General features: G+C 46.6%; 1 protein-coding gene across 1 annotated transcript; it reads left to right on the forward strand.

Moving 5' to 3' along the window:
- Positions 1–2,558: 2,558 nt before the first annotated feature.
- On the forward strand, positions 2,559–26,536 carry GTF3C2 (general transcription factor IIIC subunit 2). The gene is made up of 19 exons (XM_045073912.1): positions 2,559–2,860; positions 12,293–12,563; positions 12,727–13,048; positions 13,629–13,914; positions 16,327–16,421; positions 16,822–16,899; positions 17,020–17,118; positions 18,439–18,666; positions 18,846–18,957; positions 19,143–19,251; positions 20,324–20,349; positions 20,524–20,653; positions 23,098–23,242; positions 23,348–23,509; positions 23,705–23,792; positions 24,209–24,337; positions 24,783–24,935; positions 25,074–25,181; positions 25,487–26,536. Exons 2-19 carry the CDS (start codon positions 12,317–12,319, stop codon positions 25,703–25,705), a joined length of 2,736 nt encoding a protein of 911 aa, XP_044929847.1. The 5' UTR covers positions 2,559–2,860; positions 12,293–12,316; the 3' UTR covers positions 25,706–26,536.
- Positions 26,537–27,211: the final 675 nt, after the last annotated feature.

The following is a 27,211-nucleotide window of genomic DNA, read 5'->3' on the forward strand; positions in this document are numbered from 1 at the left end:
ATCCATAATCAAATTCCCTTGTCTTAAAAACTGGCTTTTTTGCAGTTGGTTTGAATCAGGACCCAAACAAATCTGTCCATTACAATTGGTAAGTAGGTGTTCAGTTTATCAGAAGCAGTCTCCTCAGCCTTTCCTGTTCTCAGGACACTGACTTGTTCCGGATACCAAGTTATCTTATAAAATGTTCCCCACTCTGGATTTGACTATTGGCTTCCATATGGTATCATTTAACTCATTCCTCTAACCCCTCTGTTTCCAGGCAACTTTTTGGGAAGAATACTTAGTAAATGGTGCTGCGTTTCATATCGCCTCACATCAGGAGGCAAATAATAGCAGTTTGTCCCATGTTCAGTGATGAGTGGGTCCAATTAAAGTTTGACGTTTTGAAGTTTCTCACCAAGTTTTCATGTGGTGGTTTTATAACCACTGGTGGTTATTGCCTGAATTATTTCATTAGAGGATGCAAAATGATTTTTCCTCCTAATTCTCTGATTCTTTCCATATTTACTAGCCGGTAATCTTCTAAAAATAATTCCTTCTGTTTATTCTGAATTAGAGTTCATACTGGAAAGACAGGATAAATGTTTCCTTTTATTTGCTAGTTTCCAAGAATTGATCACTACTTACTTCCTGTGGCATACAATAAGTAGTTGTGGATTAGTAGTCTTTCTCTCTTTTTTTTAAAAAAGGATTATCAGTTCATGGGTTTTTTTATGTATTGAGCATATTACTCAATCATTAAAATTAAGCAGAGGATCCACAGGATCAACTCTATATGTTAGAAAGGTAACTGGTAGAGATTAGAAGTAGGGAAACAGACCATTTGAAAGATAGCCTGTCAATCAAAATTACAAATGCACCAAAACCTTGGTCCAGCAATTCTGCCTCTAGGAATTTATGCTACCTACCCAAATAGCTGCACATGCTTGAGGTAACAAAGTTATTTATAGTAGCATTGTTTATCACTGCAAAGGACTGGAAACCACCTAAATATCCATTAAGAACAAGGGACTAATTCAGATTATAGTGGACTGTTGAACAACATGGGTTTTAACTGTGTGGGTCCACTTACATATGTTTTTTTTGTTGTTGTTGTTACACTACTGTTAATGTATTTATGATTTTCTTAACATTTTCCTTTCTCTAGATTATTGTAAGAATACAGTATATAATACATATTGACATGCAAATCATGTGTTGACAGTTTACAGACTTGCAGTCAACAGGCTATTTAGTAGTTAAGTTTGGGGGGAGAAAAAGTTAACATGCAGATTTCCCACTGCCTAGGGGTAGGGGCTTCTAGCCCTGTGGTCAACTATGTATTACATTTATATCATTATTAAGCAGTCATAAAAAAGAATGGAAGGTTTTTATGTACCGAAATGGAACCACCTCCAAGGTACACTCGGTTAAAAGAAGCCAGATGCAGGACAGTGTGTGTATGGGTTTGAATTAAAAGGGTAAATATAAAAAATTTGCTTATATGTATAAATATATAAAATATCTTGGATCTGTAACAAGGAACTGATTGTGCGGATGTGGAGACAGGTGGAAGGGAGTCTTCACTTTTTATCGTCTGTTTCAGTTTTGAGCCATGTGATATCTTATCCCAAAAATGAATATAATTACTATAAAAGATTTTGCAGTTAAGTCAAAGATAGCCTAATCTGAGGCAGAAGTGGAGATATTTCCTCATTACAGAAGTGTTTGAAGCTGAGAGCTGTCCATCCAACAAGCATTTAAGATGGTACTATTAGGCGAACTGCAGCCTTATCTGCACCAAATTTTGAGTTCTCACAAAGTTGGTCCTAAGTCACAGCACACTTACTTTTGCCTTTAGGCCACTAAGAGAGTTGGGGTGGGAGTCCTTTTACTCCCGCTTTTAAGCTTGGCTAGTTCCTCCCACGTTTTTCTCAAATGTTTTGTGTGACCAAGGGAATTTAATAGGTGAAGTTCTTTGGGAACAAAAGAGTGGTTGACTCCACCCCTTCTTGTCCCTATTTATACATGCTGAACTCTACTAGTTAATATGCTGAGACCTGTAAAGTTTATATGGCTTTAAATCTCTCGGAAAGGGCAGAAATTTGTTACGTTCTTTCTTTGTTCACCAGCGTCCCATCTCCCAAGGAGGGAATGGGGAAGGGCCTATGCCCAAGCAAGGCCAAGGGCCAAGCCTGAGGCTCATTACAGGGTAGCGTCCCCACGCCAAGGTTTTTCTACTGGTTTCCCTTCCGTGTCCTTTCCCTAGCACGCTTTGTGTTTTTGTAGCTCCCACCCTTGTCTTCCTGAGCGGCTGCCCGGGGCGGAGGATCCTCCAGCAGCCTGCCAAGGCTTCCTCTCTCAGTCTGTGCCCTCAGCTCGGACGGCGCCGGGGTAGTTACTCTCGCTCCAGCCTGGCCCTGCCTGCCACACGGCGGGTAGTCTTGACCGTTAGGCAGCCTTCAGCGCTCGGGAGCGGCGGCGAGGCCTGGGCGCGCAGTACGCTCGAGGCTCGCGTACAGGGCCCGTGGGAACCCGCGGGGCGCGACGACCCTCATCGCGCAGGCGTCAATCTTCCTTTCTTGACACTGCAATTCCCAGAAGGCCACGCAGCGTCCCCCGCGCGGCTTAAGCCCGGGAGCCTCGCCCGCTCCGAAAGGGCGCGGGATTATCGCCGCACTGCATTATGGAATACATAGTCTGAGAAAACGTCTTCGGGCATAAACTCCCCACCAAGCTCACGTGTTTACCTTGTGCTTTGGAGGCCGGGGGGTGGGGGGAGGGGATCAATAAAGAGTAGCTACCAGATTTCGTCATAAAACCGCGACCAGACAGGCGGCGCCATCTTCGAACTTGGACTTCCGGAAGGACTTTGGTGAGGGTAAGTGTACCGCAACTGGGTGTGCGGGGGCCCCACGATTACTCCTCCTCCTCCTTTTCCCATAGCACTAAGATATTGGGAACCAACTCCCGACTCCGCTGTTCCTTCTCTGCATAGCATCGCGACCTCCAGCCCTGGCGCTGCTACAGAAACTCACACACACCCCACCTCCTTTTTTGTATTGCAACCGGACATCCCTCAGCCCTGCTAATCACGGCTCTGGCCTTCTTCCCCGACGCGGTGCGGTAGCACGGCATCCTGTGTCCCGGCCGCGGCGCTGCTTACATTGCATCCGTCGGACTCAGCGAAGCTATAGTAGTTCTGAGCCTCAGGGAACTCGGGGCTCGCTCTCAGCGCAGGCTAGTGGTGGAGGCTGTCCCCACACCCATGACTGAAGAAGGACAGGCGATCACTCCTAGAGTGGTAGCGGATTAGTCTCACCTGCTGTGTCCCAGCCTCTTCCTCCATGAGGCTCTTCTAACCCCGGGGTTGTGCCCGGCGCGCTCCAACCCCATTGGCGCAGCCAAGGGCCAGTTATGTTTCCCTTCTGGTGCTTTTATCCCGCGGCAAGTAGGCTGTCCGCTGGGGAAGGCGGAGGAGGCGACTTCGGCCCCACCCGTGGTAACTCACTTTGTTAGAGAGATGTAGTGTGTTTGGCGAAGCCTCTTCGATCTAGCGGCATATTGTTAAAACAAACTTCAGCCATTCCCCTTCCTTGGTTACTTTTTGCCATCCCGTCTTACCTAATATACACTATATTTTCTTAATAGTTTTCTTTAAATTGTTTTTCAAGTTTAAGTGCTTTAGTCTCAGTCTGAGCAAGACATATGAAACCGTGGGGTTTCAAGGATTGTGGAGTTTTTTGGTTTTTTTTTGAGCGAGCGCGGGCGCGGAGGGGCGTCGGGGGGGAGGGGCGCCGGAGAAGGGAATCTTAAGCTGGCAGCAAGCCCAGCGGGGAGCCGGATTCCAGAGCTCGGTCTCACGACCCTGAGATCACGACCTGAACAGAAATCAAGAGTGGGAGGCTTACAGGCTGGGCTACCCAGACGCCCCCACGGGCTAGTTTTTCATACAAGTTAAAATAAACACAGTTAAAATCGTACATTTTTGTATCTCTAAAATCGTCTTGCATACCACCAGCTGCGCCATCGAAACATTTTGGGAAACAGTGTATTAGACAAATGTGTTTAAAGTAATTCCATACTTCAGGAACCGTGTTAACTGGTTATTTTCCTTGACTGGGGAAATCCTGCCACCCTTGAGGCAGTATTCCAAACAAGTTGAGGTGCAAATGTAAACTTCTATAAACTGTAGCACCAATTAAATATCCCTTCCTTTACTTGTGTTTAAAATTTGTGTTGTGAAATCATAAATGGAAATTAACTACCGTACCCTGCTGCTGTCTTCTACAGGAGTGAATCCTTAAAGGAATTTTTTGCAGCTTGAGGAGTTATTCATTAAATCAACAAAGTTTAATTATTGCGCTTACCATGTACCAGGTTCTGGATTAAGTAGTGAATCAGGCAAGATTCTTATGAAACTTTGAAGTGAAATAGATATGAAATAAGTAAATACCCATGTTTCTTATCATAAGAGAATTCCACATGGACTGAAGAGCTACATTTAAGGCAGGGTGGCTCAGTCAGTTTAGCGTCTGCCTTTGGCTCAGGTCATAATCCCAGAATCCTGGAATCAAGTCCCATGTTGGCCTCCCTGTTCAGTGGGGAGCCTGTTTCTCCCTCTGCTTGCTGCTCCCCCTGCTTGTGCTTGCTTCGCTCTCTCTAATGAATAAATCTTAAAAAAAAAAAAAAAAAGCTACATTTAAGATTCAAACTAGAGGAAGTATTAGAAGAAAATAAAATAGGATATGTGTATATTGGCAGGGTAGGAAATGGCCTTTTTAAGACGCAAAACAACTCATAAAGGAAAAGACTGAGAAATTTAACTCAGAAAAATATAACTTAAAGTTTAACAAGAAACATTATAAACAAAGTTATTTTTTCTAAAAAGAAGAAACAAAGTGGGGCACCTGGGTGCCTCAGTCAGTTCAGCACCTGACTCTCGATTTCAGCTCAGGTAATGGTCTCAGGGTATGGATGGAGCCCCAGGTATGACTCCAAGCTCAGCGAAGAGTCAGCTTGCGATTCTCTCTCTCCCCCTCTTTCTCTGCCCCTCCCCCCCAATAATAAATCTTCTTTAAAAAGCAGAAACAAAGTATTTGCAACATAAATAACAACTCCACAGATCAATAAAAGATTGATTCATCCTGTAGAGATATGGGCAAATTATATGTATAGGCAATTTGTAAAAAAAATATAGATGTCCTCTCTCTCTCTCTGAGACAAAGAAATAAATAAAATTAAAAAAAAAAAAAAAAGTGGGTCCCTGGGTGGCTCAGTCAGTTAAACATCTGCCTTTGGCTCAGGTCATGATCCCAGGGTCCTGGGATCTAGTCCCACACTGGGTTCCTGGCACAGCTGGGAGTCTGCTTCTCTGCCTGCTGCTCCTCCTGCTTACACCTATGCGCGTGCTGTGCTCTCTCTCACACAAAGAAATAAAATCTTTTTTTAAAATTTTTTTTTTTTTTTTTTAATTTATTTGACAGACAAAGATCACAAGTAGGCAGAGAGGCAGGCAGAGAGAGAGGAAGGAAAGCAGGCTCCTCTGTGGAGCATTTGTGCGGGTGATATCGATTCCAAGAGGATCATGACCTGAGGGGGTGGCAGAGGCTTTAACCCACAGTCAGGCGTTAAATAATGAAAGATTTGATTTGTTTTTGATATTTCAGGTGCTCGGTTGGGCACTGATCTGAATGCTCGTGATCTGAATGTCGTGAGATTAAACCCGTGTGGGGCTCCTTACTGGGTGAGAAGTCTGCTTGAGATTCTCTCTCCGTCTCTCCCTCGTGCTTGTGTGTGCATGCACTCTCTCTCAAATCTTTAAAATATGTGCGTGTGTGTGTGTGTGTGTGTGTGTGTATCCATATTATTGTCCTAAAAAGGCCATTTCCTACCCTGCTAATATAAACATATCCTATTTTGGGGCACCTGGGTGGCTCAGTGGGTTAAAGCCTCTGCCTTCGGCTCAGGTCATGATCTCAGGGTCCTGGGATCGAGCCCTGTATCGGGCTCTCTGCTCTGCAGGGAGCCTGCTTCCTCCTCTCTCTCTGCTTGCCTCTCTGCCTGCTTGTGATCTCTGTCAAATAAAAAAAAAATTTTTTTTAATCTTAAAAAATATATATATCCTATTTTATTTTCTTCCTTTATCTAGTTTGAATCTTTATCTAGTTTGAATCTAGTTTGAACCTTAAATGTAGCTTTTTAATTTTTTTTAAGATTTATTCATTAGAGCGAGCAAGCATAAGCAGGGGGGAGCATATACATATATGTATATATATGTGCGTATATATGTGTATGTATATATGGATATCTATACATATATTCACATATGTGTGTGTGTGTGTGTGTATATCTCGTTGGATATCTGTGTATCCAACAGATAAAAAGAAGTTGCTAACTTCAATCATTATCAGGACAATGCAAATAAATACAATAGGGAAGAATTCTTTCATGCATTAGATTGGTAAAAATTGAAGATTGGCAAGCGGGTGTGGTAAAATGAGTACAACTATAATTCTGTGAAACACTGGATAGTGTTCTCCAGAAGAATGATGTGTGTTTGTGTGTACTGATGTGGAAAATCTTTTAGGCATACCTAGAAATTCTCAAGTGATAACCTGTTTAACTAGTTCTGTGTTAACTGACATTCCTCTGTAGAGTGTAGGGACCGATGCCCATGGCACACTGTATCCTTGAAGCCTATATATAGGCTTTTTTCCTATAGACCTGGTCATTCTGTTCCCACTGACTGAGTTGAATGCTTGCCAAGAATCATTGTGATGGTTCTCAACATTTTTTAATGTCAGTTAATTTGTTACCATATTTATATAATTGTGATATATGTTTGAATTTTAAAGAAATTTGAGTATGAAAGAATTACTGCTATTAAAACTAAGTTGAGGGGCACCTGGGTGGCTCAGTCGTTGGGTGTCTGCCTTTGGCTCAGGTCATGATCCCAGACTCTTGGGATGGAGCCCCGCATCAGGCTCCCTGCTCAGCGGGAAGCTTGCTCCTCTCTCTCACACTCCCCCTGCTTGTGTTCCCTCTCTCCCTGTCTCTCTCTCTCTGTCAAATAAATAAATAAAATCCTAAAAAAAAAAAAAAGTGGTTGAAACATGGCAGATAAATTGGTCCTTCATTGTTATTCTTTACATCTTACATGTATTTACAGGTATTTTGTGTCAACTAAAAGTTTTATAAAAACAATTCCGAGAAAGAAAGCAAACTAAGTTAAATGCTTCAGAAAGAAAAAAGAGGTACATTTGCAAAGAAAGAAAGAGGTTGCTGAATAGGTGTGAGTGAGACAGCTGTAAAAGATTGAGGAAAATTTGTAAAAATTTGAAACTTTGCTGCACTTGAACTGCCTCTCAAGAGAATGTTCCAAGAAAGTTACCGTCAGTAGTGTCTGTGTTGCTGAGAGATCAGGTTAAATGAGACTGAGAGGTGTCCATTGCATAAGTTGACCCGGCAGTTCTTGATGACTTTAGCCTCAGTGATGAGTTGGAGGGCAATATCCTAGTCAAAATGAAGCAGGGTAATTAAAACACTAAGGGCCGACAACTCTTTAAAAGTTTGACTGTGGAGTGTGGGGGGTGGGTATGGGTTAAAGGATTGTTGTATGTATGTTAAGATGAGAATTAGAGACATTTATTTATTTATTTATTTATTTTAATTCCATTTATTTATTTGAGAGAGAGATAGTGAGAGAGCATGAAAGGGGAGAAGGTCAGAGGGAGAAGCACAGACTCCCTGTGGAGCTGGGAGCCTGATGCGGGACTCCATCCTGGGACTCCAGGATCGTGACCTGGTTCGAACGAAGTTGCTCAACCAACTGAGCCACCCAGGTGCCCGAGAATTAGAGACATTTAAATGCAGTTGGGAAACAACCAGTTTAAAAAAAAAAAAAAAAAAGGCTAACCAATTCCAGTGTCCTTAGGGAGTGGGGGAATAGAGTCAGAACACAAGTGGAAGTTTGGCTTAGAAAGTAGATGAGGTGATTCAGATGCAGGTCGTGTTAGACTACTTGATCAGACATCGAAGTATGTCCCACATAATGGCTTTGGGTTTTGTTTCGGAAATCAGAGGTAAAATCAACTGCTGAGAACCAGGGGATCAGATGTTGGGGGAGAGGTAATGTGGGGGCTGACGAGAGAAAGTGTGATTGCTAGCCTGCTGGCAGCTTAGATATATACGTAGAGTATAAGGATGATTGGTTCATCCAGAGCTTAAATTTTGCCAGTCCTGTGGAACAAAAAGACGAGAAAGGAAGTTTGTACTATCGGCAAAAGTCTGATTAAAATAAAGAAATCTAAGCTGGATAGGATGTGGCCAACATGGGAACTTGGAGCGATCAATGACGGCAGCTTGATATGGTTGAAGAATAGATACGTTGATAGCAATTGAGCAGTCTAGCTATAATAATGGAAGGTTGCGATCAGATAGTGGGATGGCTTTGTGATTTAGGAGGTTAAAGGTTTTTTTGAGACAACAAGGTCCATATATTACGGCGAGTGAGTAGCAGTGGTTTAGCTGAATGTTAGGGAGCTTCAAAGGAACAGTTTTTAGAGGCTAACGAGGACTGCTAGTCTTCCGGTGGCATTGGAGAGGAACTGACAAGACACTGATCCCGCTTTCTACTGTGGGGTCAGTGGGATGTGACAGAAGGAGAAGCCTCTACTGGAGAGCCTGGAAAGCTAGAAATTTCAATTCCTGGAATTTTTTTCCATCCAAGATTTTAAATATGATTTAGGTCTCACCAATCACATATGTTCTTGAAGAACTCAAATTTGGACCCAAGTTTAGACAGGGGAGAGGCAGGCCAGGAGGCCATACATTTTTCTGGTTCAGATTGTGGCAAGGGTATGATTCTGGACCTGGGAGCCAGAGAAGGGTTTTCCCTGTGGAGTCAGGTCACTTTCTGATCAGTGCAGAGTCAGTTCATGGAGCCATTAGCTGTGGCAGGGGCTTCTTGATTCACAGGTGCCGCCTCCTCATCGTGGCATTGGGGAGGTCCTGTGGTTCTTGAACTGGCAGCTGCCAGGCGACTTCCCATTTTGACAAGCACTTGTTCCTAAACTGTACAACGCCCCCCCCCCACCACCACCACCAATGATCCTGTGCAGGTGGTTCTCAAGCTTGCATGTGCATCACAAGAGTTTGCAGGGCTTTGTGAAGATAAAAGTGCTGGCCCTATCCCAGAATTTCTGATTCAGGAGGTCTGGGACAGCGCTGCTGATGCTGCCCAGACCACGCTTTAGGAACCACTGATGTGAACTATGTAGTACCCTCCAGTAAATCCCTTGCAGCTGAACTGGCTAGAGAGGATTCTGTTCCATGCAGCTGAACCTTGACCAGTAGAGGGGTCAGATAACCATTTCATTCATGTCTTCTTCTGTCCTTATCTTTTGATCTGTCAGGGCTTAAAAGAAGTAGTTCTTGTATTTCCTGAAGATTTTGCTTTGTTTTGATAGTCATTTGATGTCTAACAGTGCATGACACTTCTCTTTTATACAAGTTAAAGTTTTATTTATTATAAAGTATTCCCTTTTTGTCCCTTTTAATACTTTTTCCCTTGAATTCAACTTTGCTATTACCAACAAAACTCCTGTTTTCTTTGTGCCTACATTTGTCCTATATATATATATATATTTTTTTTTTAAAGATTTTATTTATTTATTTGACAGAGAGAAATCACAAGTAGATGGAGAGGCAGGCAGAGAGAGAGAGAGGGAAGCAGGCTCTCTGCTGAGCAGAGAGCCCGATGCGGGACTCAATCCCAGGACTCTGAGATCATGACCTGAGCTGAAGGCAGTGGCTTAACCCACTGAGCCACCCAGGCGCCCCTGTCCTATATTTTTATATCTTTTGACTTCCAGCTCTTTGAGTTCCTTTGTTTTAGATATCTCTTTCAAAGCATATAGTTTGGCTTTTAAATCAATCTAAATCCAAATCTTTATTCTTTTTTTTTTAATGGATGAATCGATCTTTGGTTATTGTTATAGTCATATCTTAAGTCATCTTGTACATTTTTTTCTTTTGTGTTTCTTTTGTTTTCAGTTTCTTACTCTGTAGCCTTTAAAACAACTCCTTATGGTTCCAGTGGCCTGCTAGGCATTTTAGAATCAATGTAGTATACTGCTTTTGGTTCTATTAAACATTTTTTTTTTAAGATTTTATTTATTTAGGGGCGCCTGGGTGGCTCAGTGGGTTAAGCCGCTGCCTTCGGCTCAGGTCGTGATCTCAGGGTCCTGGGATCGAGTCCCGCATTGGGCTCTCTGCTCAGCAGGGAGCCTGCTTTCCTCTCTCTCTCTCTCTGCCTGCCTCTCCATCTACTTGTGATTTCTCTCTGTCAAATAAATAAATAAAATCTTAAAAAAAAAAAAGATTTTATTTATTTATTTGACAGGAAGAGACACAGCGAGAGAGGGAACACAAGCAGGGGGAGTGGAAAAAGGAGAAACAGGCTTCCTGCTGAGCAGGGAGCCTGATGCAGCGCTCAATCCCAGGACCCTGGGATCATGACCTGAGCCAAAGGCAGACGTTTAATCACTGAGCCACCCAGGCACCCCTCTGTTAAACATCCTTTAAGGCATATACAGACCCATGGGGCTTCCTTTCTGTGATTTGAGCTATTTCTCCTTCTCTGTCATAGGCAGGTTATTCTGGCTAAAAACCTTGCAGTTCTGTGTTGCTCAGCTTTTTTGGTCTGGGGTGTAGTGTTTTGTTTATCTCTTGTCAGTTTACTTTTGCCATGATTGCACAAGTGATTTTCTGGGTTTGGGGGGAAAAAATGAAGAGGGGCGCTTGGGTGACTCAGTCAGTTAAGCGACTGACTCATGGTTTTGACTGAGGTCATGAGCTCAGGGTCCTGGGATCAGGCTCTGCGATCAGCGGGAGTCTGCTTGAGACTCTGCCTCTCCTTCTGTTCCTCCCCTGCTCTGGTGCATATGTGAGTCATCTCTCTCTGTCTGTCTGTCTCTTTTTAACAGTTTTTTAATCCATTCTTCAATGTGGGAAAGATCTTTTAATGTGGTAGGATGTTCCGTAATTATCTCATAGCCATCTGCCGCCCCTCTTCAGGTAAAAGATTAATGGCAGAGTGCTGAAGAACTTTTACTTATTGTTATATAAATCTATTTCTTGACTAGTATTCACAAAGGTGGATGTTAGCTCTAGGCATCCTCCTTCAGTTTGGTCTAAATTTTATGTATCTATCAGCAGCTATTCTTTTACTTATTTACTTATTATTACCATGTAATGTATTATTTGTTTCAGGGGTACAGGTCCGTGATTCATCAGTCTTACACAACACACAGAGCTCACTTCAACACATACCCTCCCCGGTGCCCATCAGCCAGACACCCCTTGGTAGTTATTCTTTGTAGTCTGTTCCTAGGAGGTTTAGGGAGTTTAGGAAGATTTTTTTCACTCTTTTGTTTTTATTTTTTAAGGGGAAGGAGGTGACTCATTTCATTGGGCTTTAGGGAAAGAAATTGAATAATTATTCATTCACTGCATTATCCTTATGAAAAAACTTCAGAGCTTTAAATTAAACTGGGTGAAAAAGGGGCATCTGGGTGGCTCAGTTGGTTAAGTGTCTGCCTTCGGCTCAGGTCATGATCCCAGGGTCCTGGGATCGAGCCCCATATCGGATCGGGCTCCCTGCTCAGCAGAAAGCCCACTTCTCCCTCTCCCACTCCCCCTGCTTGTGTTCCCTCTCTCTCTGTCTCTCCCTCTGTCAAATAAATAAGTTAAATCTTTTAAAAATAAATAAATAAACTGGCTGAAAAATACAGTGCTTGGCACATAGTAAGCATTTAATAAATAAATGGTAGCTTTTTTTTTTTTAAGATTTTATTTATTTATTTGACAAAGATCACAAGTTAGGCAGAGAGGTAGACAGCGGGGGGCGGGGGGGAACAGGCTCCCTGCCGAGCAGGGAGCCTGATGTGGGGCTTAATCCCAGGACCCTGAGATCATGACCTGAGCCAAAGGCAGAGGCTTTGACCCACTGAGCCACCAAGGCGCCCCAAATGGTAGCTTCCTTACTGTCTGTTCAGTGCTAGCTCCATTAGTGTGTAAGTTCCATGAGGGCAGGGACCTTGTCTATCTTGCTTATTGTCATATTGATCAGTTCCTAGAACGGATAGAAGATGCTTAGTAATTGTTAAATGAATGAGTGATCAGGGAGCTTGGGTTTCTGGCTGGGGGGGTGGACAGTGGGTGGGGCAGGAGGAGAAAAGACAGGAAAGGAGGAAAAATCGGAGCCAGTGCAAATAGCTTTTGCCTTCTACTCATGTGTATGTCTCTGCAGGGGCAGCCATTGTAGGGGGTGCTGATGGATACCTGCGGGGTCGGCTGTGTTGCCCTGGGGGAGGCCGGCCCCGTGGGGAGCATGACTGTGGTAGACTCTCCTGGACAAGAGGTGCTAAATCAGCTTGATGTCAAGGCCTCTTCCGAAACAACTAGTGCTGAGGCTTCCAGAGAGATGTCTTTGCCTGCGCCTTTGCCTGGATTTGAGGACTCTCTTGGGGAGAGGAGGCTCCCTGCAGAGCAAGAAAGCCTCTCCAGACTTGAACAGCAAGGTATGTACCTTGTCCTCTCCTCTTCTTATCTCCCCGTGCTTAGCTTAAGATGAAAGAGAGCAGGGTGAGCTCACAGGATCCTACCAACCTGGGTATGGTGTAATCTATTCCAAAGAGGTTTGAGCTCTGGTCCCATCTCACAGACCCATATTCTTCTCTACAGATCTTTCTTCAGAGATGTCAAAGGTCTCAAAGCCTAGGGCCTCAAAGCCTGGCCGGAAGAGAGGTGGTAGCACACGGAAAGGCCCCAAAAGGCCTCAACAGCCTAATCCTCCATCAGCCCCTCTGGTTCCTGGTCTCTTAGATCAATCCAACCCTCTATCCACCCCCATGCCTAAGAAACGAGGTCGAAGGTCCAAGGCAGAGCTGCTACTGCTGAAGTTGTCCAAAGACCTAGATCAGCCAGAGTCTCCACCTCCAAAGAGGCCCCCAGAGGACTTTGAGACCCCTCCTGGGGAACGACCCCGCCGAAGGGCTGCCCAAGTGTAAGGATTGTGGGGCACAGCTTGGGTGGAGGGCGGTCGGGGTGAAGGGTTGGTGGGGGCAGGTGTTGGAGAGCTGAGAGGCTGTGACGAGTTGTCAGGTAAGTGGGGGTAGCATCTGGGTTCTGGGGACTTGAGCCATCTTCTAGCTCTTACCATAACAATTTTTTATCTGTTGCTGAGTTTGTCTAGGAGTTGGTTTTCCCTGCCTTGTATCCTGTCACATTCTCCAGTTTCCTCCAGGCCTTCGTTGTAATTTTCCCTGCCCAGTATCTATCAGTCTCTGTGCCCTTCCATTCTTCTCTGGGCTCTCACTGATCTCTGACTGCGGTAGAGTGCAAGTGCCTTGGACTTGGAGTTGCCAGACCTGGATTCAGATTCCATATACGTGATCTGAGTCCTCTCTTGGCCAAGTCCCTTAACTTCCCTAGATTTCTGGTTCTTTATCAAAGGGGGGGAGGGGAAACGAATAGCTGCTTCCCAGGGTCACTGGGCAGGTCCACTGAGCTAATCGGCCAAGTGTCTGGAAAAGTGGGCTCTCAATTAAGTGTGAGTATGGCTCTGACCCCGCCCTGTTCTGCAGGGCACTTCTGTACCTTCAGGAATTGGCGGAAGAGCTCTCAACGGCCCTGCCTGCTCCAGTGTCCTGTCCTGAGAGCCCCAAGGTGAGCAGCCCCGCCAAACCGAAGAAAAACCGGCAACAGACAGCCTGTCAAGGTGGAGAACAAGAGGATGACACTGCGCGGGACGAAGACTTTGTTCTCCAGGTTGAGGCTGAAGATGGAGAGGAGAGCGAGGCCCCAAGCGAGAGCTCCTCTGAACCTGAGCCTGTGGTGCCTCAAAGCACCCCGCGAGGATCCACGTCAGGGGTAAGCTGAATGAACAAGAAGTGAATGGGGAGACAGGGGGATTGTTAGGAAGGTCTGCAGGGTGCCCCAGTGGAAAGCTTTGGCCTAGTAACTGATGGCCAGAATAAGTAAAGGAGGAAACGTTGAGCAGGCAGGGGCTTGGGGGCAAGCGCATGATGTCACCCCTTCAGATACGGGCACCTGCACAGCACTAGGGGACACATGTGAATAAGACAGCCTCCTGCCTGGTGGAGTCCACCGTGGGAGGAGGGCTTAACCGGGAGGGAACCAGAGGCTTCTGGTGTGTCAAGGAGGCAGTGAACTGCTGGGGCTTCACAGAGCAGTGAACAGGGCTAGGCTAGGTCTTAAAAGGCAAATAGGAGAGATTGGTTTCCCCGGGAATTCCTGGGACAGGGCATCAGAGCAGGCAGAGCTGTTGAGAGCTCTTAGCAAGTTCCCAAAGGTATAGCAGTGCCCTGCAGGACCAGCAGAAGGCTGGGGGCAGTGGGGAGGCAGTGGGGGGATCGAACTTGAGACGATGGAAGGACAAAGACTTGCAGGAGCTAACACAGGTGTGTGTTTGTTGAATTGTGGTAAAATATACATAACATAAAATTTGCCACTTAAACATGTAAATTATTTTGGGGCATCTGGGTGGCTCAGTCCATTAAGCATCCAACTCCTGATTTGGGCTCAGGGTCGTGAGATGGAGCCCCGTGTCAGGCTCTGTGCTAGGCACGGAGCCTGCTTGAGATTCTCTCCCCTCTCCCACTGCTCCCCCCACCCCAAAAAAAGTACAACTGAGTGGCATTAGCCCATTCCTGGTGTTGTGCAGCCATCACTGTTACCCATTTCCAAAACGTTTTCATTATCATAGAAACTCTGAGCATCAGAAGTTTTTAAGTAGAAAAATAACGTGATCAGTTAGGACGGTAGGTCAGCCTGCAGCGGACATCAGAAGACAGCTTCGGTTGTCCACGTAGAAATAGCGCCTGGATCAGGCTGCAAAGCAAGCAAAGGTGGGGGATAGGTGCAAGAGACATTTAAGAGTATTAGCGGCACTTGGCAGTTTCTGAAAAGAAAGGAGTAGGAGTTTCTAGTCTAGATGTTGCTCTTAAGTGCCGGACTTTGGGACAGAGGGATGGTGGAAGCGGGGGAAGAGTGAGGGTGAGCAGGGGAGGTGATGGGCTCATTTTCTGACACACTGAGTTGGAGGTGCATGTGTGTGCTGCCCTGAGCCGTTCTACTGGAGATGTCTGGTTGCCACTCATGTGCATGAGACCAGTGCCTTCCTTGTTTCAAGTACAACATTTAAGGGAGCAACCAACCTCTCAGAAATCAAGATAAATATTTTGATGCAACAAATTTTTACAAAATAATTTGTTAAATCATTTTAACAAATAAAAGTAATGCAGGGCCCCTGGTTGGCTCTGTCAGTTAAGCATCTGCATTGAACTTGGGTCATGATCCTGGGTCCTAGGATGGAGCTCTTGTTGGGCTTACTACTCAGTGGGGAATCTGCTTCTCCGTTTCCCTTTTCCCTCCCTCCGCTCGTGTTCTTTGTCTCATGCACTTTATATTTTTTTAAGATTGTGTTTATTTATTTAACAGATAGGGATCACAATTAGGCAGAGAGGCAGGCAGAGAGAGGGGGGAAGCAGGCTCCCTGCCGAGCAGAGAGCCCAATGCGGGGCTTGATCCCAGGACCCCGGGATCATGACTTGAGCATGAGGCTTAACCCACTGAGTCACCCAGGTGCCCCTCATGCACTTTATTTTTATAGTATATTTATAGAAATAAAATCTTTTAAAAAGTAATGCAACAAATTTATGATGAACAAAATACCAAAGTTTTAAATAAAGACAGGAACTGTATTTACTGATTTTCCTTTTGCCTTAGGCTCTATAACATGGGTTGGCACCACACTGTAAAAGTCTAGAATGTAGAAAAGCTGAACTGGGTAAAGTTTACATTTACTAAGATGTCAGGCCTAATGATGGTAGTCAAAGCCATGGGCATGGGATGAGAGTCCCCAAAGTATATGTATAGAGGGTCGAGAAGACAGACTCTGGGAAATACCTTCATCACACAAACCTGTTGGAGGAGGGGAGTGCCTGTGGGGGAATATCGGGGAGGCAGGAAGACTAAGGAGACGCTATCCCATGGGGCAGGGGTTTCAGGAAGCAAATGGGAGTCCTCTGAACCACATGCCATGGAAACACCGAGGAGGGTGAATAGAAAATACGTAACAGGCTTTGCAGTTTTGATGGAGGAGCGGGAGCAGAAGGTGGAGAAGTCACTGTAATGGCGGAGACATCAGTCTTTTAGTCAGGCTAGAGAGGAAGCAGTGCCAAGAAAAGTAAAAGCGGGAAAAGCTGCCTTCTGGGGACTTTCTCTAATCTATAAAATTCTTTTTTCCCATATGCTCCTCAGAAGCAGAAGCCACACTGCCGGGGAATGGCTCCCAATGGCTTACCAAATCACATCATGGCCCCTGTTTGGAAGTGCTTCCATCTCACCAAGGACCTGTGAGACTTGACGGGGGCTGGGGATGAGAGGGTGGTGGAGGCGTCTAGAAGTGGGGCCAAGGGAAAGAGGGAAGGCACTCACAGGGCAGGACACTGAAGACATTCGTAACTAAAAGGCACTGCTCCAAAGGCAAAGAGCTCCAGAGCAGTGCTGTCCAATGTAATAGTCACTAGCTGTGCACGGCTATTTAAATGTGATCTACACATAATTAAAATTAAAGGTCCAGTTTCTCAGTTGCACTAGCCACCTTTCAAGTGCCCAGTAGCTACTTGCGGCTAGTGGCTGGTGTCTCTGTCAGCACAGATGTTGGATCACTTCCATCATTGTAGAAAGGTTTACTGGACAGCGCTGCTCTAGTATTTCTCTCCTCCTCCATTGATGCTGCTTCTGTTCCTCCAGCCGAGAACAGAAGCATTCATACTGGGAGTTTGCAGAATGGATTCCGCTGGCGTGGAAGTGGCACTTATTATCTGAGCTGTAAGTTAAAGAGACATTCTGAAGCTGGGAGGGGGTGACATCCCTGGAGACAGGAGGGTAGCAGGGAATCCTGGGGTGGGTGAAACTTCCAAACTCACGCTGTTCCCTCCCTGCCCCCAGTGAGGCAGCTCCCTACCTGCCCCAGGAGGAGAAGTCTCCACTGTTTTCTGTCCAGCGTGAAGGACTTCCAGAGGACGGCACACTCTACCGAATAAACAGGTGAAGATTGCGTGTCTCTCTGTGATTCTAGGGGATAGAAGCAGGAAAAAGGAATATGGAGAGGGATGACAGATTGGCCCTGTTTTTCCCCTGATGCTATTCCAGGGGGTTCCAAGGGAGGAGTTGGATCTGGCTGGATCTGGTCAGCCCGCCCTGATCTGCAGTGCTCGTCACTGCTGGCCAGACTGAGGGGAGCGAGGGGGATGGAGGGCCAGTTTACAGGTCACATCTACGCAGAGAGACCCAGACAGACCGGCCCTGGGGAGAACGCTGTGGTAAGCCAGAACGCACAGCCCATTATCTTTGAAGGGGAACTAGAACTGGACAGGCTTTGGAAGGAAAAAAGGAAAGTACAGATGGTGGCCAAGCACTGTTCTCACCTGTAGACCTTTCTTGAGACTCTGGCCCTTTCCTAAGCCAGTTCATACCTGCGCCAGCTGGAGCTCCCATTCTGTCCTCATTACCTTTTCTTTTTTTTAAAGACTTAATTTTTTCGGAGCAGTTTTAGATTCACAGCAAAACTGAGAGGATGGTGCAGAGATCGCCCATGTCCCCTGTCCCCCATCCCCCTTCTTCATGCACAGCCGCCTCCCCTCCCTTACCAGCCTCCCCCACTAGAGGGCGCATGTGTTACAGCTGATGAGCCTGCACTGACCCGTCACCACTTGGAGTCCATGGGTTACATTAGGGGTTGCTGTCGGTGTTGTACTTTCTGTGGGTTTGGACAGATTTGTAATGACCTGTCCCCGTCATTATGGTGTCATACAGAGTAGTTTTACTGCCTTAAAAATCCTCTGTGCTCTAACCACTCCTCCTGCCCTCCCCTCTGACCTGTCGCTATCATGGATCTTTTTTTTTTTTTTTTAAGATTTTATTTATTTATTTGACAGAGAGAGAGATCACAAGTAGGCAGAGAGACAGGCAGAGAGAGAGGAGGAAGCAGGCTCCCCCCGAGCAGAGAGCCCGATGTGGGGCTCGATCCCAGGACCCCGGGATCATGACCCGAGCCGAAGGCAGAGGCTTTAACTCACTGAACCACGCAGGTGCCCCTGTCATGGATCTTTTGATGTGTCTATAGTTATGCCTTTTCCAGAATGCCCCATAGTTGGGATCATGCAGTGTATAGCCTCTTCAGGTGGGCTGCTTTCACTTAGTGATATGCATTTAAGGTTCCTCCATGCCTTTCCATGGTTTGGTAGCTTGCTTTTTAGTGCCAGATAATATTCCATTGTTTGGATGTTAATTTACCCACTCACCTATAGAAGTCTTCCTTACCTTTTGTTAATTCCTTTCTTCCTTCCATCTTTGACTTCTCTCTAGATTTAGCTCGATCACAGCACACCCGGAGCGCTGGGATGTGTCCTTCTTCACAGGGGGACCCCTCTGGGCTCTGGACTGGTGTCCAGTGCCAGAGGGGGCGGCAGCTTCGCAGTATGTGGCCCTTTTCTCCAGCCCTGACATGAATGAGACACACCCACTGAGCCAGCTTCATTCGGGTCCTGGGCTGCTCCAAGTCTGGGGCCTTGGGACCTTGCAGCCAGAAAGCTGGTGAGGTGGGGCTGGGACGCTGCCATGGGAGGGTGGTTGAGGAGGAGAGAACCTGACCAGGAGAGCTGGGGAGGAGTCGGGAGGCCTGGATTGGGGCTAGGCATGGGGTGGAACACAGGCTCTGGTGGCCCTAGGCCCCTTCTCCCTGCCCATTCTCCCCCTATGCTTTCTCTCCTCAGTCCTGGCAACAGGGCTCACTTTGTCTATGGGATTGCTTGTGACCACGGCTGCATCTGGGACCTCAAGTTCTGCCCTAGTGGAGCATGGGAACTTCCAGGCACCCCTCGGAAGGTACGTCCCAGTTGGTTGTAGGGTACCCTAGGACTCACAGGCAGAACAGAGAAGCCCTATGAGCCCAGTTTGACAGCGGAGGATGGAGTTTTCCCAGAAAATCCATGTTATTTGCAGGGACCAAAACCTCAAAAGTTTTCTGAGAGGCGGCAAGCCTTAGCACAGATCTGGTCTCCCCCCTCTAGGCTCCTCTCCTGCCCAGGTTGGGCCTCTTGGCTCTTGCCTGCTCTGATGGGAAGGTGCTGCTGTTCAGTCTCCCCCATCCAGAGGCCCTGCTGGCTCAGCAGCCCCCAGGTGAGTAGCACAGCAGGCGGGGAGTCGTGGTGCTATAGCAGGCCCTGTCTGGTCTCTCATGAAAGTCCTCCCGGCCTAGCCTCTGGACAAAGCCTCACTCAGCACCCCACTCACTCTGACTTCACACCTCTTGTCCTCAGACTTGCTCTCTCTAGCAGCCTGCAAGGGGTACTGTCTCCTGCCTTCTAATCACTGGGCTCTTCCAGCCCATTCCCCTTTCCCCCCGTTTCCCTACTCTGTGCTCTGAGGCTCTCCTCTCCTGCTGCCACAGCTGACTGGCTGTGTAAAGAGCTGCTAAGGCTGATCTCCCCTGCCACACTCTTCCCCTTCCCCGAATCCTGTGCTTGACCTCTCCTGTCCTCACTGCCTCGCACACATGAGCGCCGGTCTCTGTTGGGAACAGATGGAGAGAATGTAGAGCTGAAGATGAGCAGGAAGAGGAAGGGGTTAGCAAAAGGCACCTCCTCTTTGTCAAATTTGCTTTTCAACTGTACTGAATATTTAGAGAAGAGGGCACCAGGCTTGAGCCCTGAGAAATCCCATATTTGGTGGTCTGGTGGGGGAACGGGCTGAGGAGGGAATAGGCAGTGAGGAAATGAAGACAGATGCGTGAACAATTCTTGCAAGTAGATTGGCAGTGAAGAACTCCTAGTTGGAGGGTGGTGCTTGAGGTGAATCGGGGTAAAGGAGAGGTTTGGTTTGTGTTTGTTTCATTCAGTGCATGTTTACATCTCAATATGAGAATGACCCAGTAGGGAGAGAGAAAGTGGATCATTCAGAATGGGAGGAAAGAAAGATAACCAAATGAGCAAAGTTCTGGAAGAGGTGAGAGAGGGTGGGGACAGAGCAGAGTGGAGCAATTAGCCATTCTGATGGGGGAAGGACACACGCCCACACAACAGAGTGGGGAAGGGAGATGGGGGCGGGTGGAGGTCGATGGATCAGTGTGCTGCAGAGGTGGCTGTCAGGGAAGGTCATTCTCAGATCAGGGGTGCTGATCTCAGAGCAAGGCAGGTAAGGACGTCAGTCCTCTGTTCCCAGAGCATCAGTTGCCATTCTTCTTCCCTCGCAGATGCAATGAAGCCTGCCATCTATAAGGTGAGTGAGGAACCTGCTACCTTAGCCAAGGCTCCATCTTCTTGAGCCTCCCTTTCTGGTTCCACAGTGAGTCTCCTTCTGCCTCTACCCCCGACGGGATTAAACACTGATTTTAGACTTTGTTGCAAATGGTAAGTATCCCTAAGTCTGGTCCTGGCTCTTCTGTCCTTGTAGGTACAATGTGTGGCAACCCTCCAGGTGGGGTCTATGCAAGCTTCAGACCCCTCTGAGTGTGGTCAGTGCCTTAGCCTGGCCTGGATGCCCACCCGGCCCCACCACCACCTGGCTGCTGGCTACTACAACGGTAAAAAAAACAAAGCAGAGCATAAGGGGCTATTGCTCTTTAAACTTTATATATGCTTGTTTTTTGGTGGCGGTTTCCTTTTTGGTTCAATGCTGGGCATTATGGTTAAGCAATGTAAAAAAAATACAAAGAAGAAAGAAAAAAGTCACTAGAATTTTACTACCCAGAAAAATATAATTAAGAAAAATGAACAGGGGTGCCTGGGTGGCTCAGTCGTTGGGTGTCTGCCTTTAGCTCAGGTCATGATCCCAAGGTCCTGGGATCGAGCCCTGCATCAGGCTCTCTGCTCAGTGGGAAGCCTGTTTCTCCCTCTCCCACCCCCCTACTTGTGTTCCCTCTCTCGCTGTGTCTGTCAAATAAATAAAGTCTTTAAAAAAAAAAAAAAAAAAAGAAGAAGAAGAAATGAACAGGGGCACGTGGGTGGCTCAGTCAGTTAAATGTCTGCCTTTGGCTCAGTCATGATCTGGAGGTCCTGGGATCAAGCCCCACTTGGGCTCCCCGCTCAGTGGGGAGTCTGCTTCTTCCTCACCCTCTGTCCCCCATCCCCAGCTCATGCTCTCCCTCACTTGCGCTCTCTCTTAAATAAAATCTTAAAAAAAAAAAGAACATCATTTCATGGAGTTCTCTATGCATGTGTAAGATAAAAAATCAGATGGCAAGAGAGAGAATTCTGTAGTGATGGGATCATACTATATAAGCTATATTAAAGATTTTATTTTTACGTAATCACAGCCAACGTGGGGCTTCAACTCTCAACCCCACGGTTAAGAGTCCTATGCCTCACTGACTGAGCCAGTCAGGTGCCCCTACATAAGCTATTTTAAATGAAAATACATGAAATTTAAGAGAGATGGGGTACGCTCCCCATAAATGTTCCTTCACCACAGAGACATTAGTTCCTTAAAGATACTCTTAAGGTTTAAACGGGGAGAGAAAAGGATCATAGGTAAGAGCATTCTGGTAGTTGGACTCCACAGGTGACAATTTCATGGTTAGACCTCACCAGTAGTCTCCCCTCAGGAGGTCAGGAAATGAGCACTCTCACGCTTCTAACGGTCCCTCTCTTTTATGTGTGCTTCTTTTGGTGTGGTGATTCTTACATCATCAGGGTATATCATTCTTGGTGTTGTTTTGTTGTCTTAATTCCCCGAGTTACAATTCTGCCTTAAAATGATCATGCGCGTCCACCGGTCCGCCCCTCTCGGTCCGCCCTTGTTGCTCCATGACTGATTTGGCTCAGCCGGAGTTCGCCGCCAGTAAGCTCTTCCAAGAAAAGTTCATGGGTGCTTCATTTCTGAGTTTTAGGTACAAATAGTTTCCCCAGCTATTGTTTATTAAATTCTTACTCTTGGGGCGCCTGGGTGGCTCAGTTGGTTAAGCATCTGCCTTTGGCCTAGGTCATGATCTCAGGGTCCTGGGATCGAGCCCCATGTAGGGCTCCCTGCTCAGCGGGGAGTCTGCTTCTCCCTCTCCCCCCAACTCATGCTCTCTCTCTCTCTCTCTTTCAAATAAATAAATAAAATCTTTTTTTAAAAAATCTTACTGTTCTTTAATTTGTCTTTTATTGGAGTTACGCTGTTGACTCCCTCCTCCTCTGCCAGCCTTTGTCACGGGGCAGCTTGTTTGGGGTCGGCAGAGTTAGTCTCTGTTTGTTCATTTGTTTTCTGCTTCTCTACATCTTTTTTTTTTTTTTTTTTATTATATTTTGTTTATTTGACAGACAGAGATCACAAGCAGGCAGAGAGGCGGTGGGAAGCAGGCTCCCCACCGCGCAGAGAGCCCGATGTGGGGCTCGATCCCAGGACCCTGGGACCATAACCCCAGCCGAAGGCAGAGGATTTAACCCACTGAGCCACTGAGGCACCCCTGTTTCTCTACGTCTTGTTGCTTTTGGCTCCTTGCCGGTTCTCTTTGTCTTAGAGCAGAGTTGGCAGACATTTCTCTAAAGGTCCAGATAGTGAATATTTTATGGCTTGTGGGCTGTTTGACCATTGTTAGAACTACTCAACTCTGCCATTGAGAAATGAAGGCAGCCATACATTACATGAACGAATGGGTGTGACTATTCCCAGTCAGACTTTATTTACCAAATCAGGCAGCAGGCTGTATTTGGCCCAAGGGCTGTAGCTAGTCAACCTTTGTCCTAGAGGGTTTATGCTTTTTTAAAAAACCCCTTTGTATTTAGTAGAGAATAGAGGCTCTTGGGTGTACTTAGTCTGTCTTTCAACCACAAGCCCTGGACTGAGCTTTTTTTTGTTGATGAGAGTCGGAGCTGAAATACCACCGAGGGAATGTGGGCTGGCTGCTCATGATCCCTATGTCCTTTCATAAGGGGGTCACAGCTGAGGGTAAAAGCCAGAGGTCCTAGGAGCCCAGACAAAGACATTAGAGCAAAAGAAGAGAGAACTTGCCTTTAATACCTACACCTTCTTTCCCTATCTCAGGCATGGTGGTTTTCTGGAACCTTCCCACTAACTCACCCCTGCAGCGGATACGGCTCTCTGACGGCTCCTTGAAGCTCTACCCCTTTCAGTGTTTCCTAGCCCATGACCAGGCTGTGCGTACCCTTCAGTGGTGCAAAGCTAACAGGTACAGGACAGGAGAGCTATGGGGCGGGAGGTGAAGCCCGGGAAGTCTGGTGCTCCCAGACTTGCTCAGATTTTATCTTCTCTCTCTTCTTCCCTCTTTCCACAGTCATTTCCTTGTCTCTGCGGGGAGTGACCGCAAAATCAAATTCTGGGACCTTCGACGACCTTATGAACCCATAAACTCTATCAAGCGCTTCTTGAGTACAGAGCTGGCCTGGCTGCTCCCCTACAATGGTGTCACTGTGGCTCAAGACAACTGCTATGCCTCGTACGGCAGGATGCAGATAGGAGGAGCTCTAGGGACAGGCCCTAAGGGTTGGGTGCAAAGTGTGCCAGATTGTTGTGGGGAGAGGAGGGTTGAGAGTTGTTTCACTGAGGTAATCTGAATTCTGGAAGGAATTAGGGAAGGGAAATGAATGCAATCTTGGAAAAAGGAAAGTTTTATTTTGTCTTCCTCTTACAGTTATGGACTCTGTGGGATTCATTATATTGATGCTGGTTACCTTGGTTTCAAGGCCTATTTCACTGCTCCTCGAAAAGGCACTGTCTGGGTGAGCCCCTCTCTTCATTTTCACAGGAAAACGATTCCTTTACTCAGCTACTGGAGATCAGGAAGAGGCAGTAGTTTTGGATAGAAGAAGACAGATGTATGGTAACTGTATCATGAGAGATAAAAGTTATGATAAACTTTTTTAAAAAGTTTAAGTTCAGTTAACTCGCATATAGTGTATTACTAGTTTCAGAGGTAGAGGTCAGTGACTCATGAGTCTTCTGTAACACCCAGTGCTCATTACATCATGTGCCCTCCTTAATGTCCTTCACCCCATTACCCCAGCCCCTCACCTGATAAACTCATTTCTGTTTCTGTGGGTGTGTCTTCTGCTTCAGACTGTGCTGTCGTTTCCAGTTCACAGAACTGAAACAATACGAGTGCATGAATGAATGAAAGAAATCTGTCTCTTACTAGAGTCTTTCAGGATCCGACTGGCTTGGGACAATAGCCGCAGGAGATATATCCGGGGAGCTCATTGCGGCCATATTGCCTGATATGGCACTGAACCCAATAAATGTCAAGCGACCTGTAGAGCGAAGATTCGTACGTATATGACTATTTAATGGTAGCACCATCTGTTAGGTCCTAATCCACATGACCTCCTAAATTAGAACTGTAAAGTAGTAAGATACAAATATGGATGAGGTCTCCCAGACCTGTTACTGTCCCGGGAAGTCTTAGTACAGAGTTGTACAGAATCTTCCCAACCCTAGTGCATCTGTGCATGTGTTTAAACATACTGCCTTCCATCTTTAAGTCTTTCCTGCCCAAAACCAATTTTCTCTCTCTCTCTCTTTTTTTTTTAAGTAGGCTCCACGCCCAGCGTGGAGCCCAACGCAGGGCTTGAACTCACGACCCTGAGATCAAGACCTGAGCTGAGATCAAGAGTCGGACGCTTAACCGACTGAGCCACCCAGGCGCCCCATCAATTGTCTCTTTTATTCTGTCTCCAGTATTCTAGGACCTAATCTCATGGTCTCCTTTCTAGCCTATATATAAAGCAGATCTGATGCCATATCAGGACAGCCGTGAAGGCCGAGACCATTCTTCAGCTTCAGCTGAGGCCCCCAACCCTCCCAAAGCTCGGACTTACGCTGAAACTGTCAACCATCACTACTTGCTCTTTCAAGATACAGATTTGGTAAATTGAGGCCAGGAGAATGGGTGTACAGTTTTTTTTAAAAAAGTAGAAAACTTTAGTCCTGGTACAGGAGGGCATTGTAAGGAGCCACAGTGCAAAGATGCAAGACTAAGAAGCTGCTGGCTTTCTCTTCCCCAGGGTTCCTTCCACGATCTGCTCCACAGGGAGCCGATGCTGCGCATGCAGGAAGGAGAGGGGCATTCGCAGCTCTGCCTGGACAGGCTGCAGCTGGAGGCGATTCACAAGGTAAAAACCTTGTCTCATCTCTTCACCCATCTTCACACTCATTTCCTCCCAACTCTGGACCTAAAGATCCAGGACATGGGGATGAAAAGGTGCAGAGGGAAGGAAGGATACAGCTCTGGCAACCTCATCTTCCAGAGTGTGACAGACCAACTCCTTCCTACCTCTCTCACTCCATCATGGTCCTGTCCTTTCAGATTGTCACCCCATCCCTCTACTCTCCCCCCCCCCCCCCCTCCCTTTACAGCTAGGACTCACCCTAAAGCACCAGCTGCGAACAGCTCTCTTGTTTGCTCTTCTCTTCCCAGGTCCGCTTCAGCCCAAACCTGGACTCCTATGGATGGCTGGTATCTGGGGGACAGTCCGGGCTGGTTCGGATCCATTTTGTCCGTGCACTCACCTCACCACTGGGCCACCGTATGCAGCTTGAAAGTCGAGCCCACTTCAGTGCTATGTTCCAGCCGTCCTCCCCGATTAAAGGGCCTGGCTTCCCTCCAACCAGCCACCGCCTTCTGCCCGGTCCCTAGTCGTGGTCCACACAGGGCCTTTGGAATGAAGTCTGCCAGGAACACACGGCCCCCCCATGCACAGAGCCATAGGAACTGGGGGCTTCATGGATAGTGATGCTGCCAGACCTGGACCTTTAGACCTGCCTTGCCAGGACTCCTTAGATACCTCTCCTTCCACAGACTTCTGTCATCACAGCCCCCTGCGGGCAGGGGGGCTATCCCTCCACAGACTCTCAAGGCTCCTCAGCCTAAAACTATGGCTCATGAGTAATACTCAGGCCTGACCTAGGCTTGGAAGTCAAATTGCTCATATTGAGCATGTTGTGAAGTGGGTAAAGCTAAGTAAAGGTACTGGGTGTTTTTGAGACCACGCGCGAGTGGGTGTTTGGAGAACTGCAAAGGGTATCCACATGAAGGCTCCTGTGTGACTGTATTCTAGGGTCTAGTATTGTTGCCTTCTCAACTTCCTGTTGAGAATAACCAACACACAGGCCCAGGAGAGGTGACAGTAATTTATTGGACCGAAGCTGCTTATAGTACTTCTTTAACTGAGGAACACCACAAACACCCTGCCAGTAGAACAGTGGCTCAGATCTTACTTGCTCCTGCTTATGAGATATTCCCAATCACTGGTCATCTGACCCTACTTGAACACTCCTAGGCAGTCATGTTTTAAAAAACCTTCCTTTATATCAAGTCAAAGAGTATACTTCTATATAATTTCACCATGGGTATTAGGAAATCTAGTCATTTTCCCCTGTGATTGCCCTTTTACGTATATTTAAAAATAGCTATCATGTGTTTCCCAAGTCTTTTCTTCTCTAGATTAAATATCTTCAGTTACTTTAACCATTCTTTACACGTCATGATTTTTGGTCCTTTATGATACTGTCACACTGTTGGCTTATTAAACATGTCTAGCTACTTTATTTCAAATCTCTATATAGGAGGTGTTTAAAACCCAAGTAATGTATTGTTTTATCTCCTCTTATTACAGTTCTCTTGGGGGATACTGCAGACTCATAGGGACCGCAATACTGCCTCTGAACCAAAGACAGACCCCAGCAATGAGAAACAGGCAAACCATAGTGTATGGGAGTACAGTCAAGTTTGGGGGAAGTAGTGAGATGACCTCAGGAAAGCGAGAAAAATACGCAGCCAGCTCCAACCAAGGGAGTGGAGATTAATTTAGTGCCTACCTGGAACAAAACCCACTGGCACTGTGGTCTGGTTGGCCAGATACCTGGGAACAGCTTTCTGCCTCTTGGGTGTAGGGAATTTATCGTATCTCAAGAAGAAAGGTATCAAGCAGTTCAGTTTCCTTCCTGTACAGAAGAGGAAACAGAACCCGGAGGCAACCAGACTATTAGCGGCAGAGGGATCACAACCCCTGTCAGTGCAAAGGAGGAAAGTACTGTAATCAAGCTCAGGTTAAGCCCAGTTTGTTTTTGAGCTGACTGATAGGGAAGTGCCTTCATTGCAGAGAAGTTTTGCTCCTCCACAGCAGCCCCTTGACATTGCATT

The sequence above is a fragment of the Mustela putorius genome, unplaced genomic scaffold (genome assembly GCF_011764305.1).
Source record: "Mustela putorius furo isolate JIRA1106 unplaced genomic scaffold, ASM1176430v1.1 tig00537293_pilon_pilon_pilon, whole genome shotgun sequence".
Taxonomy (NCBI): Eukaryota; Metazoa; Chordata; class Mammalia; order Carnivora; family Mustelidae; genus Mustela; species Mustela putorius.

What these genes read in the sequence shown, in the direction of transcription:
- GTF3C2 (XM_045073912.1), top strand. Translation starts at nt 12,317, where the DNA reads ATGGATACCTGCGGGGTCGGCTGTGTTGCCCTGGGGGAGGCCGGCCCC. An exon ending in ACACTCTACCGAATAAACAG is followed by an intron (nt 17,119 to 18,438) that starts GTGAAGATTGCG and finishes ACTTCTCTCTAG; the next exon opens with ATTTAGCTCGATCACAGCAC. An exon ending in CAGTGGTGCAAAGCTAACAG is followed by an intron (nt 23,243 to 23,347) that starts GTACAGGACAGG and finishes CTCTTTCCACAG; the next exon opens with TCATTTCCTTGTCTCTGCGG.